General features: G+C 40.0%; 1 protein-coding gene across 2 annotated transcripts; it reads left to right on the top strand.

Moving 5' to 3' along the window:
- Positions 1-41: 41 nt before the first annotated feature.
- Extl2 (exostosin like glycosyltransferase 2) lies at positions 42-22,341 on the top strand. 2 transcript variants are annotated; one of them, XM_008842810.3, is made up of 5 exons: positions 42-462; positions 3,311-3,383; positions 17,427-17,854; positions 18,482-18,552; positions 20,467-22,341. In XM_008842810.3, exons 2-5 carry the CDS (start codon positions 3,379-3,381, stop codon positions 20,950-20,952), a joined length of 990 nt encoding a protein of 329 aa, XP_008841032.1. In that variant the 5' UTR covers positions 42-462; positions 3,311-3,378; the 3' UTR covers positions 20,953-22,341. The 2 variants fall into 2 exon arrangements, with proteins under 2 accessions (XP_008841032.1, XP_008841031.1); XM_008842809.3 differs by lacking the exon at positions 42-462 and adding an exon at positions 768-1,163.
- The last annotated feature ends 441 nt before the right edge of the window (positions 22,342-22,782 follow it).

Here is a 22,782-nt window from a genome sequence, read left to right as displayed (position 1 = left end):
GCGGGTCCGGGGGCGGGGCTTTTTGGAGAGGCGGGGCTTGCTGCTGGAGGAGGCGGGGCCGTGCAGGGCTGCGGAAAGCAGGGGCGCCCAGCCGGGTTTCCGGCTGAGCTGGGGTCCTGTCATCTGGACTGGGGAGGAAATCTGAGCTGGCGACCTGTAGACGGGACCGGCTGGGTGGTTGAGGGCCCGTTGTCACCCACCCGGGTGGCCCACCACCAACGTTCCCGGACGTTCGGATGCAGTGCAGCCCGCGCCTGCCCCTTCTCCATTAACCCCCTAAGGACCTGACATCCCTGGGGAGCCTTAGGCATCAGTGCTGAAGGACCCAGGCAGCCACGTGCTGCGCCGCCACTGCGCAGGATGTGCAAGGATGGCGTTGCGGGTCTATGGTGAGGGTGTCTACCGCACCCGAGGAAACGCGGGAGACGATCGTTGAGTGCCTTGCAAAAGAGACACTTAAAGGTATTTAAAAGAAGTTCTTTAGGAATAGAGCCATTGAGACTTTTTGCATTGCCTCCCCCGCAGTCTCTAACAGCTGCAGCCCCTCTGGCCTCCAGGTCACCCATGGGCAGCCGTGGCATCTGGTCCATTTCTGGGAAGTGCAGGCAAAAGTCGACCGAGTGGGACACCAGGGTGAGGACGCTGCGGACGAGCCTGGAGGAGGGACACACTCCTTTAAGCATCTCTTTTTTGGTGGGGGGGGGGAGTGTTGCATATACAAGGCCGGTCACGTGGATGATTAAAAGTTGTTACCTAGGAGAAGCAACGGGAGAAATGCTGGACTGGTTTTCGGAGGTGGGCTGGAAACTACAAAACCGAGCTTCTCGGGAATGCCTTTTTAGCCAACAGGAAGTGGAGCGTCAACCGAAAGGGAGGGAGAGGAGGCCACCTGGGGACTGTCCCCCGCTCCAGGCGCTCACTTTGCAGGCGGCAGGTTTTCCGGATTATCCGTAGAGGAGCAAAACTGGGCAGAAGCTCGCTTGCCGGGTTTAGGAAAGACAGAGAGAGAGAGAGAGAGAGAGAGAGAGAGAGAGAGAGAGAGAGAGAGAGAGAGAGAGAGGGAAAAAAAAAAAGGGGTGAGCCAACGAAACTCCCCTTCCGTTTTATGCTAACCAAGCTGCAAGCTAAACCCGCTGGTCCCACTGCAATCTTCTGCACTCGAGGTGAGGCGGTGGTAAAATGCGCTTTCATTGATTATTATTCTTATTGCATTGAGGATCTATGTATGTTTTACCCTCCTTCTTGAAACTTTGGGTGTAGGAGGGTTTTATTAGATAATTTGATTTTTGAAAACATATGTAATTTTTTTTAATGTTCGTCTTTTAAAAACTGCTGATAGGAACGATTAGATTCCACAAATTAAGTTCCCAGAAGAACATTTTTTTATTGTTGCCTTTCTTCGGTTGTATTTCATTATTTTTATTTTATTAAGCAAATATTTTCAGTTAGCAGCGTTTACCATTTGAAAGGAAGCTTTTATTTTTGCAGTAGTCTGAATTTTACCCTACTGCATTGCTGACTGGGGAAGCTTTAATTGGGTGCCGATTAGGTAGTTTAAGGGTAAATATTTCCATTGCAGTTGATTTTTTTTCCCTCTAAAACAGCTTTCTTTCAATATCATGATGGGGGTTACATAGAAATACTCAAATTTTAGCAACTGATTTCAAGGTCAGCTGTAGTTTGAGCCTAAGTGATTTATATTCTACCTTTGAAAGTAAATTCTGTATTGTATCATGTACTGCTGTAAATCAGAAATTACTTAGCTGGTTTAGGCACATTGCCTGTTATTGAATAGTTTTGAAATACATTAGAGAAATTGAAGTTTAATTTTAGCTATATCAGTTCCCAGAGACTCCCAGGTTTGTCCCCCTTTCTCCGCCCCCAGAATAGATCTTCTCCTGGGGGCTTTCTCTGTTCACAAATAGCGGTTTCACATCCTTAAGTCCTGACCAGCATAGTGGCCAAATTCAATGCTAAAGGCATGTTTGTTTGCAATATAAGTCTAGAAGGACACAATAGAAATCAGGAAAAGTTCTGGGGGTAGAAAATCTTCCACTATGCTCACCTCTTTTCCCATCTTGAAGTAGTATTTGTCCCATACATGTTACCCTATGTATATTGTCACGTCCAAGTTTGAGTCTTCATTCAGTCATCATTTAACAAGTATCTATGAGGCTCTGTATTGGGCAGTGGGACTATAAATCCAGACAAATCAAAGCTCCTTTCCTGGAAGAATTTTATGAAGAGAAGTTGATATGAAGAAGAGATGGAGGTAAAGAAAGATCAGTCAGGTGTTTTAGAACTGTGTGATGTTTCAGTTGTACACAACAGATGGACTTGTGGCTGTGAACAGGAGCCTCTCACTCAGTGAGTCTCCAGATGCCAACCTATTCCCTTTACTCCTGCAATAATTTTGTCATAAAAGACTATTTTGGAAAATAAAATTTAAAAAAAGATTCCTCAGCTCTATTTTGGTAGTCAGTATTTTGTAATTCCCCAGTGAGATGAGGTATCTGAGAAGCCTCCAGTCAACATTATTCACTTCTTCATGTGTTACAAGATTTTGTAAGGTTACAAATAATTAGTCATGAGCTTTCTTAAATTAATAAATATATTTCTATTGCAAACATTTACAGCTTTGTTTATGTCATCGGTTAGTCAAATTTTATTAACTGTGCATACTATATGGGGGAAAATATCTAGGTTGTTTAGACATGTGGTTGAAGACTGAGAAATGAAAGCAAGAGGGAATTAAGGGATAGAATTGCACGCCTCTCTGGTCTCGTTCCAGGTCCTTTCCAGCAACAGTCAGCAAGAATGAGAAGGATGCCATCTGTCATCCGCAGTAATCCACAGTGGCATTTATCTGCAACCCTGTTTTAGACCCATGGCTGATTAGATGCTTCAGACTGAATGTCCTGTGAACTGCTGACGAAAAAGAAATTGTAATAGTGACTAAGAGTATAGGTGCATATTAAGTCTAGGAATTGAATCGCAATGCAAACAGCATACATGGTCGTAAGCGTCACTTCACGACCTGTATGCTCTGGTTTCATTAGATAGCTGGGGTCGTTCCATTTATTCTGCTTCTGGATCCTCAGAAGAGATATAAAAAGTATCATGGTGTTGGCATCCACCAACAGGAAACCATTACCTACCTCATTACCTAAATGTAACTTTTAGAACACAGACTAGCAATTTTAATTTAATTTAAATTTAAAAGTAACTTGGACAATGGCACTAAGAGTTTTTTAAACATACTGCTGGCTGAAAAAAGCATCACAGAAAATTCTTTGGTTTCTCTTAACAGTGTCGAGAGCCTATTCCTACCAAGTTCTGAAGTCAGAAGGAATGTTTTTGTGAAAAATTAATAGCACAATGAGGTAAGTGACAGATTTTCTTTTTGATTTTTAAAAAATGTGGCAAAATAAAAAAATTATCATCTTAACAATTTTTACAGTTCAATGATGTCAAGTGTTTTTACATTGCTGTGTAACTAATCTCCAGAACTTTTTCACCTTGTAAAGCTGAAACTTTTAATGTTTAAAAAAAGCTGGCTGTATCCTCTTACCCCTAGACTTTGGCAAGCGGAAGTCTGTGTTCTGCTTCTGTGTGTTCCTGAATACCTCATGCAAGTGGAATTGTACAATATTTTTTTCTTTTTGTGTATGAGTTTATCTCACATAGTTTGCCCTAGTTGTTTCTGGTGCTGTGATAAAACGCCACAACCAAAAACAATTTAGGGTTTTTGATTACAACTCCGAGGTCACAGTCCACCACTGAGCGAAGCCAAGGCAGGAACTCAAAGTAGGAACCTGGAAGCAGGAGCTGAAGCAGAGTCCGTGGAGGAATGCTGCTTACTAGCTGACTTTCCCTGGCCTGCTCAAATACCCCTCTTATATTGCCCAGACCCACCTGCCCGGGGTTAGTATCACCCACAGGGGGCTGGGCCCTCCTACATCAATCAGCAATTAATTAATGCCCCACAGACATAACCACAGGCCAAAGCTAATGGAGGAAATTCATCAGTTGGGGGTCTTTCTCAGGTGACACTAGCTTGTGTCAAGTTGACAAAAAATAACCAGCACACGATTTAAGTTCCTTTTTGATGTGTAATGAAATTCCATTGTATGTATATACTACACTTCCACAAATGGATTGTTAATTCATCAGTGGACACTTGGATAACATTTTCTTTTTGGTTATTGTAAATAATGCTGTTGCGAGCGTGAGTGACATATCACTGTTTTTATCGGAAATTGATTTTATTTGTATTTTTTGTTTTGTTCCTTTAAAATTTTTAGACTGGATCTCATTATATAACTGTGGCTGACCTGGAACTTGCTATGTAGAGCAGGCTGACCTGCAACTCACAGAGATTTGCCTACCTCTGCCTCCCAATTAATTAAAGGCAGTACCACCACCCCAGCTTAATCCAAAGTTTTTACATAGGTGCTATTTTTTTGTGTGTTTTTGAGACTAGGTCTCCCTATAGCCTCAGCTAGCCCAGAACTTGCTATGTAGATGAGGCTAGTCTCCATCTCACAAAGGTTTGCCTGAGTGCTGGGATTAAAAGCGTACATCACCATTTCTGGTGGTTTTGCTTCCTTGAAAATAAAAGTTCTGCCAGGCATGGAAGCAGTCCCAGCTCTGGGGAGGTTGGGCCATGAGAACTGTGAATTTGAGGTCAGCTTAGGCCACATAATAAAGTCCTGTCTCAGGAAAAAGGGAAAGGAACAGTTCCGGCTGGAGCCAAGAAATACTATAAATGGATCCACTGAAATCACAGTCCAGATTATAGTGGGAAATCAAATCTTGTATTTTTTTTAACGTGTATGAGTGTTTGCCTATATGTATGTAAGTATACTGTGTATGCAAACCCATGAAGGCCAGAAGAGGGCATCCAATCCCTTAAAACAATTGTTAGTCTTTCAAGTAGGTTCTGGGTACCAAACTTGGGTCCTCTGGGAGAGCAGCCAGTGTTCTTAGCTGCTGAGCCCTCTCTCCAGGCCCAACTTGTGTTTTTTGTTTTGTTTTGTTTTGTTTTTGTTTTTGTTTTGTTTGAGGACAAAGGGGCGGCTAAGGACTGAGCCTATGACTTCACATTTGCTGAGCTTGTGCTCTGCTACTGAGCTACACCTCCAGCCCAATATCCATAAATTTAACATTCTTGTAGACTAGAATAAAGCTGAAAATAGAGCCCATGCCAATGACAGAAGATAATACAAGGGTGAGAGTCAGGAGTTGGGGTCTAACTCACCACTCTTTCCGTGGTTCAGGAAATTCTTTTCCTAGTCTGTCCCAAATCCCATCTACAAAATGGAGTGTATCTGTTTTATTTCCTTTCTGTCCAAAACTTTGGAACACTGTCAGTTGGAGCTGTTGTGTAAGCCTGAAGGGAGGAGAGCTCTGACAGCTTCCTTTCCTGTTGCTAAGCTAGGTGAGGACCCAAGCTATGTCTGCCTCCTTGTCCCACAGTGCCGGGCACATGCTGGAGCACCTCCAAATTGTTGACAGATAAAGCACCATAAATAGTTTGACCCTTCCCAGTTAATGTGAAAAAGCTCACATGAGTTGGTATTGCTTCTCTCTTAGGTTTGATATCTGAAAATACTTCTAAGCTGTAATACATATGTATAGAATCTATTCTCTTTGAGAAGTGACACTTTGGAAGAAATGGAAAACCAGTTTAAACTAAAAGGGAAAGAGTTCCGTAAGGCAGTCCAGGTTTTGTTGCCCAGCAATCTCGCCCCCATTCCTGATTTTCCTATTACTTAAACAGACAGAGGTTCAAATGAAAAGCTCCAATGTCCTGAAATGGCAAAAATAATATATTTACAGATGTACTTGATTTCTTTTTGACATAGTTCTCGAACTAAATTTGTATTACACTCTCCTGAGCTAAAAATGCTTTTCTATTTCTTGATTTCTTGGTATTCATTCATTCCTTGGATCCTTGCACAAGTCTTCAGTGTTTCTCCTGGGAATAAGATCACTCTTGCTCCTCCCCTAGCATGTGTCCATCGGACTGGACTTCTCCTATCATCATCATCTATAATCAACTGATAATTTTAGGGGAACTGTGCAAAGCCAGGAAGAACCTTCATCTCCCATTCATTCACACCTGAAAGTCAAGAGGACCTCATTGTGTTCCTCAGTGATAAATGGCTAGATTGAAGGAGGCAGGCTGTGCTTTAAAAACACTTTATGCATAATTTATGTGTTTTCCCCTAAATCAAGGATAATAAAGTAAACTGTAGTTAATTGGTAGTAGCTCCCTGAAGCCGTGTTGAGAATGAATATGATATTTTGAGGAGGAAACTGAAGATAGAGAAACAGAAATAGCAGTTTTGGTGTGGATAAAGGAGTGGGATTAGGAAGAGAAACAGACACAGGTGCCTAGTGATTGACACCTTGTTTTAAATGCTGCCTGTGTTGTTTATTCTAGCCTTATTTGTCCATAAAGAAATGGCTCACTCAACCTGGCTGCCGGCAGGAGAGGACTTGCATGTAATGTAATCAGTGTAGAGATAATTTTCTCACAGCTTGCCCTGTCGAATGACCTGTTACAGCATTCATCTAGTCAAATGTGATGGTATATGTATGGAGATTTTTGGGTTTGTTTTTGTGACTCTGTTTCAGAACTATAGCTTCAAAAGTGTAGTGAAGGCATGATTGGCTAGTCCTTCTAAATGACAGGGTTTTAAATGGCTGCATCAAGGATTATGTGTATCTCTGTGTATATAGCTAGTTACACTGTCAGTGGGTATTAACACAAAACTATTTAAGGTATTTTGATGTAGTTAGATTTGTGAAACAAGTAACAAAAGTTAAGAAGTTAAGAAGAATTTTGTAAAGGTAGATGTGCTCTATAGGGGAAAAAATTAGAGGAACTCATTTAGCAAGGAGAGCTGGCAGAAGATTAGAAGAGCTAGCTGATCATTCAAAAATAACTGAGAAGCATAGATTCCTGAATATGGGTAAAACTCTTAAAACTCTTGGAGCTCGAGAGATGGTTCAGCAGTTAAGACTATGCTGCTCTTGCAGAGGATCTGGGTTTTGTTTTCAGCACCCACGTGGCAGCTTGCAACCACCTATAACTCCAGTTCCCAGTTCCAGGAGATCCAACCCCCTCCTCTGGCCTCCACAGGCACCAAGCCCCCATGTAGTGCACTTGCATACATGCAGACAAACACTCACAAATATAAAAATTTTTTAATTTAAATCTTTTTTTAAAAAAATCCTAAAATACTAAAAAGCAATAAATTCTAGTTTATACTCCTTAAAATTTTAATGGGAAAAGCTTAGAATGGGGCAATAGTAAACTGAATTTTCCTAAAGCTGATCATCCTAAAGTCAATAGTTTTGCCACTTTTAGAGCCCAAACTAGATTTTCATAAATCAATGTATTAGTTACTTTTCTTCTTACTATGACAGAATAGCTGGGGGGAGGGGGGGAACCTTAGGGAAGAAGGATTTATTTTGATTCATGGTTTGAGAGGATGCAGTCCACTGTGGCAGGGAAGGCTTAGCAGCTGGCGTCACTATGTTGGTAGGAACATGCTGCAGATACTTGTTACATGGTGCTAGCTAGAAAACAGGTCTGCTAGACCCAGGTGAGGCTGTCCCCATAAGGCCTGTCCTCCAGAGACTCAATTTCTCTAGCTAGGCCCTTCCTCTTAAAGGTTTCACAACCTCCCAAAACAGCACCCCAAGCTGTAGACCCAATGTCAATCGTGTGAGCCTGTGGGAGGCAGTTCACATTCAAGCTGTAACAGTTAAGTAGGTAAGTAAGTTAAGTATGTCTTGTCTGTTCAAATTTTGTATGCTGCCTACCTGAGTAAGTCATATACCTTCTGGTTACTGTTACCTGCTAAACTTCTTCCTTGGGGAAATTCACAAAGATTATATTGTCCGACAAATGATGTTTATTTTTTTCTCCCAAGGCAAACCCCCAAGAGCTTTAGTATAAACAGGAATATTCAAACTTACTTCAGTGCAGAATAACTTCAGAAATATGTGAAAAAAATCAGAGATTTGATACCTCTTGATTTGTTAAGTGGCTTGGTCACATCTTGAATGTCTGCAAAAGGAAAGCCTGGTTCTCTCTTTTTTTTTTTTAATTTCTTATTGAATTTTTGTGTATTTCATCCAAAACATCTTATTCATCTTTATACCCCCTCCCCAAAAGCCCAGTTCGTAATTGACCTCTGGGTTCTACCTTGGAATGATTTTATCTCCTGGCTGAAGACCCTTTCCTGAGCATCTGTATTTGATACAGATATTTTTATGCGAGTACATACTCGGGTGGTAAAGATGGAAAAGCAGCCTGTTCGTCACTTCTCATCTCCAGATGGGTGATGATGATCCAGGTTGTTTTGTTGTTGTTTATTTTTTGATACAAGGTTTCCCTGTAGCCCCAGCTGGCCTGGAACTCACTATGTAGACCAGGCTGACCTTGAACTCACAGAGATCTGCCTGCCTCTGCCTCCTGAGTGCTGGGATTAAAGGTGTGTACAACCATGCCTGGCCAGGTCTTTTAAGGAGGGAAAAATTCCTTGGGAAGAAAAGAATCTTAATTGGACCTGATTTGCATTTGAAATTATTCTGTTAACATTTTTTGGTATCCATTGTGAAAATTTGGACAATTTAAACAGATTCCCTCAGTCCATTCAGCTATCAAGAATGGGAGCACTGACTCACAAAATGGGCCAGATCCTGTTCTGGTTTGACACAGATCTCCTCAAGATGGATGCACACAATGGGGCGACAAGATTGCTCGACAAGTAAGGCATCTGCTGCCAAGCCTGACAACTTGAGTGTAATCCCCGGGGCCCCCTTGTGCATGTGCATGCCATAGTAATAGGTATACACACACACACACACACACACACACACACACACTCACACACACAATATACTATACCACACTAAATAAATGTAATAATAAGATAAATTCACACAGAAAAAGGAGCCAGAGGCACAGTTGTAATGCCTGGGAACAAGGTCCTTTGCTGGACCCAGAGTTCACAGGAACACTGAGGATAGAGAGCAGTAAAGGAAATTTTCACAGGGCAGGTGATAATTCGAAAGAGACTTGAGAAGGAGGAGTTGTCAAAAGTGCAGAAGGAAGTGTTTGGTAGATAAGTAGACAATACAGGGAGTCATAAATCAGGTTGCTGCCTGTAGCTACCAGCCCCCTTGCCTCAGTTTGCACAGCGTTTGTTATTTGCATGCAGCAAACCTTGCCAGAAACTGCTTGCCAGTTGACAGCTGTGTTTTCCCGCCCTCATCTTGCATGTCTATAGAAGGAAAGTCCAGGTTCTGAATCCACCTCTGCAGTCCACCTTGGGGGTGATTTTAAATCCTGGCAGATGAAGGCCCTTTCCTGGGCATCTGTATTCTATAAGCATCCATTTTTATGCAAGTACATACATATCCTAGAGAATGAGCCCAAGGAGAAACAATCTGTGCTGTACCAGGCGGAGCTCGCAGCGAAATGGCAGAAAGTTATCATTCTTCTACCATCTGTGGCATCAAGATGAAAGCGACAGCTTCTCAGCCCATCATGCCAAGCTGCTCATTGTGTTTCTACCTGGTGAGCCGGAGGACCATTTTTGTTCCTGCTTGGCTCTGCATATTTGTTTACAGCTTCTCTGCATAATTATTGCTGTTCCAGTCTGAAGAAATGAGCCCTGAGAAAATAATTCCACAGTGCTGTTTCTAGGGAACTTTGATGTAGTAAATCACTGACTAGCTGGTCTTGGAAAATTAGAATTTCCCTTTCTATTGAAATGCATACATGTGGGAATGTGCAACGGTCACTTCTTAGACTGTGTAGTATTTACTTTCTTATACTACCTTATATCTGTGCTTAAGAGAATTTCCAGTTTCCAGTAATGATCTTCCAGAAACTCTACTTCACTTAGATATTTAAGTATTTTTCACATAACTCAGTTGTTCCACTTCTAGGGCATTTACCCAAGAGAAGTGCTAACAAATGTCTACATAAAATTTGCACACAAATGTTCGTTGCAGCAGAATTTATAATAGCCAAAATATGGAAACAACCTAAGTGCCCATCAGCCAAAGAACAGATAAACAAAATATGAAATATCTGCACAATAAAATTTATTTGGCAGTGGAAAAAGAAGAGGGGTGTTGGGAAGATGGCTCAGGGGATTGAGCCCTTGCTGTACAAGCATCAGGGCTGGATTTCAGATTCTCAGCACCCACATAAAAACCAGACGGGCATGGCAGTCTCACCCCCAGCACTTGGAAGGCAATAAGATCCCTGGGGCAAGCTGGGTAACTAGACAGCAAATCTTCAAGCTCCAAGTCCAGCGAGAGACCCTGCCTCAGTAAATAAAGTGGAGAGTGATCGATGAAAACACCTGATGTCAACCTCTGACCTCTGGCTCCACCCACATGGAAGCATGCATAAACACACACACACACACACACACACACACACACACACAGATGCCTGTATCTACTACAGGTGCATGAATTTTAAAAATATTCTATGCTAAGTGAAAGAAGTGAGACATAAGCCATATATAATTTCATTCATAGGCAAGCTCTGGAATAGACAGACTCATTGGGACAGAAAATAAAATAGTGGTTCCTGGGGCTGGGGAGGAACTTAGGTTTATGATTAGTAGAAATGAAAAATGATCGCTCCTATATCTGGGTTTCCATGGGGCATTGAAAGGGTTTTAAATTAAATTGTGCTTCTGGAAGTGGCACGTGCCTGCATTTCTAACACTGAGGCCAGCTTGGGCTACATAGTGAGTTCAAGCCAGCCTAGGCTAGATTGTGAGACTCTATCTTAAAAAAAAAAAAAAAAAAAACCAGTCATGATGTTTCCAGAATTCTGAGGGCATTACAAGAATATACTGAACTGTATTCTTTAAATGGGTGAATTTTATGGATTGTGATATCCCATTGAAGCTATACAAGTTTTCGTATACACTAGGAAGCAATCTTTATTTTATTACCAGGTACTTAGTGACAGCCATGCCATTGAGGACAGTCATGGACTGTCCTACCCAGAAACTTTGCCATGGCTCTGCTCCTGCCGAGTTGCCGAATGCAGCCACATGACCGTAAGGAAATTCTTGTCCCTAGACCCCGAGTTTGATCTGTAAAAATAAGTTGGCTTAGGAGTGCTCTGAGAGCCCATCCAACTGTGAGTTTGTGCAGGGAGGCATATAAACATTGGGGCATTTTTAGAGAGGTGGCTTCTCTGAGTGTAACAGACAGCAGTGAGTTTGCGGAGGCTGTCCTAGTAGGTAGCCTTCTCCAACAGAGAAGGCTATATTTCTTTTTAAGCTGCTGAAATTCAGAGTGAGGTTTCTCTACCTGGATACTTTTGACATGAAGAGAAATAGCATCCTTTGCTATGGGTGCTGTCCTGTGCATTGCAGGAAGTTTTAGTAGCAACCCTGACATCTGCACTCTAGATACATAATTAGTAGTATCCCCCTCTCAATTGTGACAACCCAAAATATCTCCAGATTTAACTGTATCTGCTGTGATGGGCACAGTTATTCCTGGTTGAAAACTTCTGGTGTGGAAGATTCTGGAATAACAATGTATCAAAATAACTGAAGGGATGTCTCCTTTTCCTATGACATAACATAGGTCCAAATGAAAAAAAAATATTGGAAAATCTTTTGTGTTTCAGATGCAGTGTTTATCAGCTATGTTTTACCTGCTGTCATTATGGGGATGAGAGAAGGTCAGAGAGCATTGAGTCAGAGCAGTCAGATCTGCTTTGGAATGAGACAGAGGGTGTCAGTAGATTGACATCATTTTAGAAAGAAAACGAGTAAACCATAAGAAGTGAGGGAACTGGAAGGTTCCCACCCACCTTTAATTACTTCTTCGTTCTTTCCAAGTTAGATATAGGTCTTGTCGATGTGTTCCTTTACCCCCCTCCCCCCACTTCAAAGCTCAAACTGTGAATTATATGATAAGTTCTTTGTCTAGGAAAAAACAGAAGAAAGCTATGAACTGTGAAATCATGTAGCCATGTCGTCATAATTCTGCAGAGCGTATTAAGGCTATTTGCAATGGGCCTACAAAAGAGTTCTAGACCAGCTCTTCTTGAAGTAGTGTTCCTCTCATATTATAGTAAAGTCCTTTCTCTCTCAGTGTTCCATGCAAATCAAAAAATTTACATAGTTTTAATTGAGTTGCATTATTTAATAAATGCCAAATAAAATATCTCTCAAGGTATAAATCCTGAAACCTTTCTGATACAGGTAAAAATAGGGGATTAGAAGGTATTTCATTTTTGGCCTTTGGAACAGAGTATGTTCCAGAAATGTCAAAAGTATTTGGGGGCTTGTATCTAATCTTTAAAAGATTTTAAGGTTGCCTCTTCAGAGGGGGAATGTTGGAGGGGAGGGAGTAGGCATGGATTTGATCAAAACACCTTATATACATGTATGAAATTCTCAATAAAGTTTTTGTAAAAATTTTAAAAAAAGACGGTATTTCAAAGAGAAAAGTTCTATGAGTGCAGGGAGTTAACTTCAGCTTGGCAGTGTAGATGAAAGTGAAGTTGTCACTCATGAGTGTCTTTAACATTCTCTATTCACAGTAAACTGCAGTACTTAATCTCCGCAATGCTTTCTGAAGTGTGAGGTAGCAAGCGATTAGCACCTACACACTAGAAACACTTGTATGCAATTTTTATAGCATGCTGTTTCCACCTGGCTACATAAAATGAATACAAAGCTCTTGATCCTGTGTCCTTTAATGTAAAATACTTAAAACTGTTAAAATTGTTCTCTTTTATTTATTTATTTTTATTTTATGTATACAAATATTATGCCTGCATGTATGTAAGTGCACCCATGTTGTGCAGTGTCCACAGAGAACAGAAATGGGCTTCAGATCCCTTAGAACTGAAGTTACAGACAGTTGCTAGCCACCATGTGGGTACTGGGATTTAAACTCGGGTCTTCTTCAAGAGTAGCCACTGCTCTTAACCACTGAGCCTAACCACTGAGCCATCATCTCTCCAGTCCCCTCAAAATGTTCTTTACCGTGTGTTTATAAGTGACCATGCAGAACTGAAAATATGTTTTATAAGATTCGCTTTTAATTCAGTACTAAAAGGATTTTCAAAGCTTTGGAATCAAGATCAATTCATGCGGCTTATCTTTGGTTGACTGTCTTAGCAGTATGTGTTGTTTTAGTGGGTGAGTACATGAAATGAAAATGTTATACTCTAAAGCCTTAAATTACTGTCCTTGGAAAATTAATGAGAGTAAAGCTGAGGTTACTTTATTCATATCTTAGAGTAAGGCCATGATAGAAGGGAAACCCAAAATTGCTTTTCTTAATAGAACGAACTGTAAAATGTAGTCCAAGACCAAATACCCTTGAAAACTTTCCAAAAAGCTTTCTGTAAAAGTAACATTGCTTTTCAAGACTGGACTGTTGCAACATGGGATTTTTCGTGGCTTATTCTTATAAATAAGCTCTTCCTAATTCTGGGAGTAATGCTGCATCCCTGTAATCCCAGCACTCAAGAGACTGAGGGAGGAGGAATTCGAGTTCAAGGTCAGCCTGGGCTATATAGTGAGAGACACTGTATAGGTGGTTAATGCTGGGTGTGGTGGTACACACCTTTGCTTCCTGCACTCTGGAGTCCAGGGGGGCAGAGGCAAGTGACTCTGTGAGACCGAGGCCAGCTTGATCTCCATAGTGAGTTCCAGGCTAGCTGGGGCTACAGGGAGACCCTATCTCAAGAAAAAGGAAAAAAAAAAAAAAGACAGTCAAATAAGCTCTTCCTTCATTTCCACGAGAGTCTGCCACTGTCAGCAGGGAGTGTATGCCCTGAGTCCTCTTGGATGTCTCCATTCCCAAAAACTTCAAAGGAAGATGTGAAAACTATAGTCTATATTGTCTCACTCTGCCCTTGAATCAGAGAAAACTTTCTGCCATTACAAAATACACTTCACAACATGAAGCAGGATCACAGGTGGGTGGTGGTCACTTTAAACACAGAAAGATGTCCTCTGTGCAAAGCAAAAGGTTGATGAGACATCATTCAGATAACGTAATATTCTGTTAGGACAGTTAAGACTAGTCTTAGGGATTGCTGTGGAATAATGGCCTAGCTTCAGTTGCCTGAGTTCAATCAGAAGATGTAAAATGAAGAACTTAGACATGCCTGAGTGTGTAAACACCAGTGTACTTTCCCAGGAAAGTGGAAAGAAGCAAAAATAAGGTATGTAGAGGCAGCATCATATGAAGAAGAACAAAGACAGTGGCACAGCCATGGTCTGATTGCCATGGAGAAGTCTCCTGGAGTATCACATCTCAATCCATACTGAGCAATAAACCAGAGTATCTGTTTACTGTGTGGTCTAAGAAGAGAAACTGTTTCAAGAGTGAAAAGGAGATAGACTATGGATCAAAGTCCTCAATAATGGACATCCTTTTTGGGAGGGGTTATTTATTTTTATTTTATATGTATGACTATTTTGCCTAAATGTTTAGTGTACCCATGTTGTGTGATGCCCATTGGAGGCCAGAAGAGGGTGCTGGATCCCCTGAAACTGGAGTTAAGAATGGTCGTTAGTCACCATGTGGGTGCTGGGAATCAAACTTAGGTCCTCTGCAAGAAGAGCTAGTGCTCTTAACCACTGAGTTATCTTTCCAGCCCCAAGAATAATGGGCATTTATAATACTAGCACTCGGGAGGCTAAGGCAGGAGGCTTGTCTCAAGTTTGAAGTCAGCGTGGGCTACATAGTGAATCCTAAGACCAACCTGGGCTGTATCAAGAGACTCTGTCTCAAAAAAAAAAACAAGCTATAATCTCATATTCGTTTTGTGGGGGGGAGGGTGGTGGGAAGGAGTATATGTGTGTACATGTATACAGAGAACAGATCAGCCTTAGGTACAACATTCCTCAAAAGTCAGCCACCTTGATTTTTTGAGATAAGGTCTCTCACTGGGACTTGGGGCTCATTGATTAGGCTAGGCTGACTAGTGAACCTCAAGAATTCACCTGTGTCTGCTTCTCTAGTGCTAGAACGACAAGAGCTCACCACAACATCCAACTTTTTACATGGATGTTAAAGACTGAACTCAGGTCCTCATGCTTAAATGACAAACACTTCATCCAGCAAGCTGGCTATCCCATCCCTTCATATTCTTTCTGATTCTAAGAAATCTATTTTGTTTATTTAAAGGTATTTTAAAGATGTTGATTAGAAACTCCTAATTGATTTTTGTGTCTAGTCTTTTCATAAATTTCTTTGGACAATTCCTTTTCCTCAGTTCTGGCTTTTTTATTTCTAGAATAGATCCACAGGACCTGGTGGATTAGAACTGGCCCCAAAGTGCTATAAGTCCAAAGAAAGAGGGCCAAACAGATCCAGAATTACATGGAGTCCAATTTATTAGGAATCTTGCAGAAAAGTGTGGACTTAGGTGACAGTAACACCCAGGTCCTTTTGGACCCCTGCAGTTTAGGTCAGAAATTTGTGGTGTATTTACAGGTTAGGACAAAAAAGTGTCCATCTTGTTAGATTGCACCTGGTTTATATTAAGATAATACCAAAGGCTCAGGGACATGCTTGCAGCAGGGACTGATAATAGAGCTTGATGACTTCAGTGGTTTTATCTGTTTATGGTGTGCTGGGAAACTGCAGGGAAGTCCCGCTACTGCTACTTATAGGCAGTCATGGAGGTTATATCTTAAGACAGCTGCAGGTATGTCAAGCTGAATTCATACACTGACAAAATGGATATGAGGCTCAGTTGCCAAAATACAAAATAAGGACATGGCTAAAAGGCTTAATGGAGATTTGCGGAAAAATAAATAGTCTAGAATTGGAAGCAGAAATAATTGAAAAGCATCAGGCTACAGCAGGAGGTAGCAATCATAGAAATGACAATGTGTGGAAGCCAGAAAACCGCTTCTAGGTCTGGAAAACTAACTGTGAGATTTAACCGTTTTTCACATAGGTATTTGAGAGATTGATTGGATAAAAATTTTTAGGTGTTGAATATGTAAGCCTACCTCATTAATTATCTGTTCATGGCTGCTGTCTCATAGCCAGTTCTGGAAGAGTATCGTGCTTTTGTTTTGTTTTGTTTTGTTTGAGACAGGTTCTTAGTACATATTATGTAGCACAGTCTGGCTTGGAACTTAAAATCCTCCTGCCTCAGCCTCCTGAATGAGTGTATTGCCTGCATATATGGACATGCACCCGTATAGTGCAGTGCTCACAGAGGTCAGAAGAGGGCGTTGGATCGCCTGGAACTGGAGTTAAGGACAGTTTTTAGCCGCCATGTGTGTGCTGGGATTCCAACCCAGGTCTTCTGCAAGAGCAGTCAGTGCTCTTAACCACTGAGCCATCTCTCCAGCCCTGGAAGATTCTTTAAGTATCTGAAGGAAGATAGAAGAATGCATAGCCCAGTCCAGTGCCTTGTGGTCTGTACTGTTGGATGTGGAGCCTTAGAAACTTAAGAGCTCTACCTCAACCTGCATGTGACTCTAGGAAGTATACCACAGCCCGTAGTGATGAGCACCTGGCATCTAGGGACGAGGTTATTAAATTGCTTAATAATCTTGGAAAAGTTATTGAATATCTATAAGCATCTAAACTATCAAACGAAAAGAAGAAAAAACTAGGTCACATCAGTCTCCATCAAACCCTCCCGTGGCTTTCTATCTCATTTAGGGTAGAATCCGATTTACTGAAGCTAACGAGGCCTCACATAATCTGGCCCTTGCCTACCCCATCAATCTGATTTATTGTCATAAATATTGTATTCATAACCAGTACCCAAAAGACCATTTCAGTTTGATTATATGACTCTCCTGCTTCTCTGGTCCTAACAGCAGATACCTATTCATTATTGCATTCGCAAAACCTAGGACAGTGTGGGTCATAAAGTAAGTGCTCATTATCTGTTTGTTTGCTGAATGAATCAATCCATGCTGTGGCGTGTGAAACACATAAAAGAAGCCTGATAACTGATAAGCACACTCTAAGTATTTGCTGCTACTGTTACCATTATCTAATTTGTGTATTATAGTTTCTGTATGATTTTATTAAAAACACATCTACTACCAAAATACAAGCCTACAATTAATGTATTATTAAAGGGAACATAATTCTATTTAAATGATCTTTGATCCAGACTGTTACTGGCAAGATAAAGACAAATCGTAAAATTCTTCACTCTTCTGATTTGATATGGTTAGGATCGTTTATCTACAACTTCAAACAAGCAGGACCAAAAGGAAAAGAATCAAGACCATTCCTTATGGAAGAATGGAGAAGCCCGTTTAATCAAATGAAAGTGGATGGATTGCTGAGTTCACTGAAAAAGCATAACACAGTGACTGGAAAGAATGCTGAAGTTCTGTTTTATTCCCATGTCTACCCAGGTGTTGCCATATCTGCAAACTTCCGGGAAGAGTCATGGGGATCCGAGTGCTTCGATTCTCCTTGGTGGTCATCCTGGTATTGCTACTCGTAGCTGGGGCTTTGACCAACTTACTTCCCAATATCAAAGAAGACAAGATGCTTACTTTGCGCAGGGAAATAAAATCCCAGAGCAAGCCCACCCTGGATTCTTTCACTCTCATCATGCAGACATACAACAGAACAGATCTTTTGTTAAGACTCCTAAATCATTATCAGGCAGTGCCACATCTACACAAAGTAATCGTAGTATGGAACAATGTCGGAGAGAAGGGACCAGAGGAGTTATGGAATTCTCTAGGGCCTCACCCTGTCCCTGTGATCTTCAAGCCACAGACAGCTAACAAAATGAGAAATAGACTCCAGGTCTTCCCTGAACTGGAAACCAGTGGTGAGTTGCAGCTGGGCTGAGTCTGGAAGGGCCTGGGTGGGTGGGTGTGTGCATGTCTGCCTTTCTGTTCTTTTAACTGTCTGGAGAAATGCGGGAGAAGTTTGTCATAAGAAAGTACTTTGAAATGCTTAAAAAGCAGCTTCCAAGATTTCAAGAAGCAGTTTCCTGGGGAGGAAATTGCAAACAGGTTACAACAATTTTTTTTTAAAGATATACTATATGGCATAGCATATAGAGAGTGTATATTATCACGTTACAGCATTACAGGAAAAAATAAAATGCCCCTCAGCTTACGCTTAATATATTTTTGTCACTCCCTTCCTCCCATTTGTAACAATTCTTGAAGGTATAATTTGCTTAAAGAAACTTGATTTTATTTATTTTAAGATTCGTTAGTTTCTGAGTTGATGGATGGTAATTACATGATGACTTCTCCCTTCAGGCAGGTTATAAAATCAATTATAATTCAAAAAAGTTTTCTACTAGACAAATCTAAGAAAATTTTTTATTTGCTAATTGGGTTAGAAAATACTTTATTTTGAATGGTCTCTGTAGGCATCACTGTATTACTGATTTTTGCTTTCATTTACAAACTGTTCAATGTACATTTTTCCCTTTTTGTTGCAGCGGTTTTAATGGTAGACGATGATACTCTCATTAGTGCCCAGGACCTTGTTTTTGCTTTCTCGATTTGGCAGGTAATGTTACTATACCCTTTATGAAACTACCAGGATAAAGTTGAGTCTATCTAATACTTAAGCAGGCCAGCATGGTTTAACATGGGGACTGCTGGAACAGTAAAGGTAGTACCTAAAACAGATGAAATTGTTATAGGCTAATCAGGATTTTTCTGCTCTTAAGCCAATCTGAAACATTTTGGTATATTAGAAAGAAAAATGGGAATTGCATTCCCAAGAACAGTGAAAGAACCTGGTACAGCCAAGAGTAGAATACAGACAAACCATTTGTCTCAAATGGAAAAAATGCATTTGTGTATTAATTGTGGGTAACTTTTTATAAAAGAGAACATTTACTGTGTCAATAAAATTTTATCTTAGGTTGAGAAATTCTTCAGTAATAATTCTGTGTATACCATTGTGGCCTGGTGTTTCCAAAATCCCAGCTTGAATGAGCAGGCATAAATCACTCACTAGCTCTCCAACTGAACACATACTATTAGTGGCTGACTTTTACAAGCTGCACTATAAATCACTTGAATTCAAAACTGCATGCAGATCTTCTGAAGCCTGGAAGTGATTAAACACTGTGCTATCCATCCTATAGATATCTGATTTACACTGTAGTAACTCTCCTTACTTGAGACATAGCAACATAAGATATGAACAGTAGGTGGTGACAGTGCCCTGCAGATACCAGCCTTCTAAAAGCTGCGATTTTTGACTTCTTACCTAACACATTGATCAACAAATTGATCTTTTTTTTCCACATTAGCAGTTTTCCTCAGCCTTGTAAATAAAAGCTTCTTAGGAAAAAAGTTCTAATATTAATACTTCGGCTATGAGATATCTATTTAAGGGTTTTTAATAAAAAGAAAAAAAAAAACAGAACACTTTACCCCAAATATAAAGATAGAGTCAGGTAGACTATATGACTATGATTAATGAGAACAATCTCAGTAAAAGTATGAAGAAATATAAATGTAATTTTAAGTTTTATTCAAAAAAGGTCCCAAACCATTTCAGTGCATTGACTAAGATTATCTGACTGTATAGAGTCTGATCAGTGCTCTGTGTCTCTTAATAATTTGGAGCGTGTGTGTGTGTGTGTGTGTGTGTGTGTGTGTGTGTGTGTGTATGTGTGTGTGTGTGTCCTTATCTTTGATAGATGAAACTCAAACTGTGAGTGAAATTCAAATTGTTTACAAGAATGAATTTAAACTTTCCAACCCTATAAATTCTTGCCTTTTTTCATTTCAATGTTTTTCTTAGTTTGCTGTTTTTTATCTTCAGTAACTCTCGCCTTAGTGTGATTGCTTTTGCTACTATCTATTCTTTCTTCAAAATTCTTGACACATCCTCATGACTTTATTTAATTATTTCGTATTTTTGAAAAACAAAAACCTAAATCTGAAAGGGCCTAAAATATAGCATTGTTTAAAATCAGTAGTGACTTTCAAGAACATTAAATCAACAGGGGAAGAAAATAATGTGGAAAAGTAGTAAAATTCATATTGATCTATAATTTTTTATATAAGCCTAAGAGGTTAGAACAGCTTTCCAAAATGATCACATTACATCTTGTCCCCTATAATAAATAATGTTCATGAAGTCAACTTTTCTTTTAGCAAATGTTGAAGGACTAGAGCCTTTGGTGATTAAACTCTGTTAATATTTGTTGAATATTTTTAAGGTTAGAATTTTTTTCAACTTTCAGAGAGATTTTGGTTGTGATAGACTTTAACCTGTAAACTTATCCGGAAACAGATTTATGAAGTTTTCCAGGATTAGATGACATTAGGATATAGAAATAGGGAAATAAGAAATAAGGAAAATAAAGTTGAAAATCAGTTTCATTCTGTAGTAAATAAACATTGTATCTATGTCTTCTCTAAAGAAATGCCACAGTTAATTGTTCTTTTCCTTCTCTTTCAGCAATTTCCTGATCAAATCATAGGATTTGTTCCTAGAAAGCATGTCGCCACTTCATCAAGTGTCTACAGTTATGGGGGTTTTGAACTACAGACACCTGGGTTTGGAAACGGCGACCAGTACTCCATGGTGCTGATTGGAGCCTCGTTCTTCAATAGCAAGTACCTTGAACTCTTTCAGAGACAACCCACAGCCGTCCATGCTCTGATAGATGAGACCCAAAACTGTGATGATATTGCTATGAATTTTATCATCACCAAGCACACTGGGAAAGCATCAGGAATATTTGTAAAACCTATAAACATGGTCAATTTGGAGAAAGAAACCAATGGCTATTCTGGAATGTGGCATCGGGCTGAGCATTTCCTACAGAGATCTTACTGTATAAATAAGCTTGTTAATATCTATGATGGCATGCCCTTAAAATACTCCAACATTATGATTTCACAATTTGGATTTCCATATGCCAATCACAAAAGTAAAATGTGAATGGAAAATAAACAAAAACAAATCTGAACGCCTGCTCTGTGTTTGAGTGGCTTCTCCATGCTGTGTATTTTTGTTTTTTAAGCAACACCGTGAACTTTTATCTAGTCCAGAAGTCCCTACAATAGAAAACTATTATGTACTACTTCTAGTATATAAAACTCATGAACTTTGAAGAACCAAGAAGCTGGTCTGTCCCCATAGGCCTTGTGAAAACCTTCTGTCCCAGGTTATGACTCTGATCAGTGATTTTCTTGTTTACATGTTGAGACTGTTCTACAATTTATTTGATCCCTGGCATTTGCCTTAAGGACCTACAGGAAGCTGCTTCCAGGACCAGAAACTCTTTTAAGAGACCTTTCCTAGCTTTTTCACTGAAGGTTGTTTGAATTTGAAGCCTGAAATGCTACTTCAGCATAAGCCTGAGGTACAGGGAAAAGCCATGTGAGGAGAGGGTAGCCTGAGCCCCAGGTGGCGCACAAGGAAAGCTCCTGGTTGCCGGTGCTTCCTTCACTGTCCTTCCAGCCAGAGTTCTTCTGACCAGCATGGTTTGGATGATGCCGTCAGTGCTGGTATTTTTGTTGTTTAAGCTTGTTGTGACTGGGAGGGTAAGTTTTCGTAGCTGACCGATGTCTAGCTGTTTGCTTGATGTTTTTGTGAGCCTTCACTGCATGGATCTCTACAAAATGCAGCTCGTGTTTCTTATATGCAACCTACATGCAGCAAGGGTAAATGTTACTGCTCTTTGTCGCTGTGTCTGTCCTTGAGAATGTACATGAATTCGTATATTTTATAGAATGTGTTTAATAAATATGGATAAAATAACTTCCAAAAGAATGACTGGTTAAGTAGAAGCTAGCAGAAGTTAAAAACCTTAGGATCAAAAGCTCTTTATTATTGAAGTATAGGTTATTTTGTGGATACTAAATAACTGTGTGCATTACACAGAAATGCTTGCATCCAGAATCAAGACCTTTTTTTTTCACAAAGACCCAAGGCACTATCAATTGTGATGAAATTTCAGTTACATAATTGCAGGAAAAAAGAAAAGAAGTGAACCACAGTGAGGAATTCTATGGTGAGTCCACTGGGTGTTAGCTGCTGTGGTTGACACTTCCTATTATGGGAATCAGTGTCACCCCTACCCAGTGTCCTTTCGGTGAGTCCTTGACCATCACAACTGACAAGGAATTCTTAATTGGGCCTCTGTCTACTGTCTATCACTTGTATTCTCTTTATATAATTCCTGGATGTTCTCAAAATTGCAGAAGTGTGAGATAGTAAAATAATCATGGTTAAAATTGCAATCATGAGGTCTTTGTGCAGTTAGTTCAGTTTATGTTGTTCTTCCACGATGGCCTGTCTGTGTATGTCTTAATGCAATCATTTTTTTAAAAAAAGATTTGGAACCTCATTGAAAATCATGTCAGTTATCTGCTTTCTTCAAACTTGTCAAGTTTTTTTTTTTTGTTTGTTTTGGTTTTGCCTCTTGGTAGTCCACTATGGAATAAATAAAATAAACTTTAGCCATTCAGATATTCAGTGGTGGCTAAGCAAGCTGCTTCTGTGGTGTTTTTACATATTTCTACATACTCTAATATATTACTCAAAATGAAGTAGAGGGCAGGAGAATTGCCATGACTTCAAGACCAGCCCCACTATACAGTGAGACACTGTCTCAAAATATATGTATATAATATATTTCTTTTTGAGATAGGAATAAAAGTAAAAGCCCCCACCCAATTAACAATGGCTTTGATGTATATTTCCAGATTTCTCTGAACTTATTTTTTAAAATACTCATCAGAGAAGATTTCCTTTTAAATTTTACTT

The sequence above is a fragment of the Nannospalax galili genome, unplaced genomic scaffold, assembly GCF_000622305.1.
Source record: "Nannospalax galili isolate Female #2095 unplaced genomic scaffold, S.galili_v1.0 scaffold2280, whole genome shotgun sequence".
Lineage (NCBI taxonomy): Eukaryota > Metazoa > Chordata > Mammalia > Rodentia > Spalacidae > Nannospalax > Nannospalax galili.
This window is presented reverse-complemented; position numbering and strand designations above follow the sequence as displayed.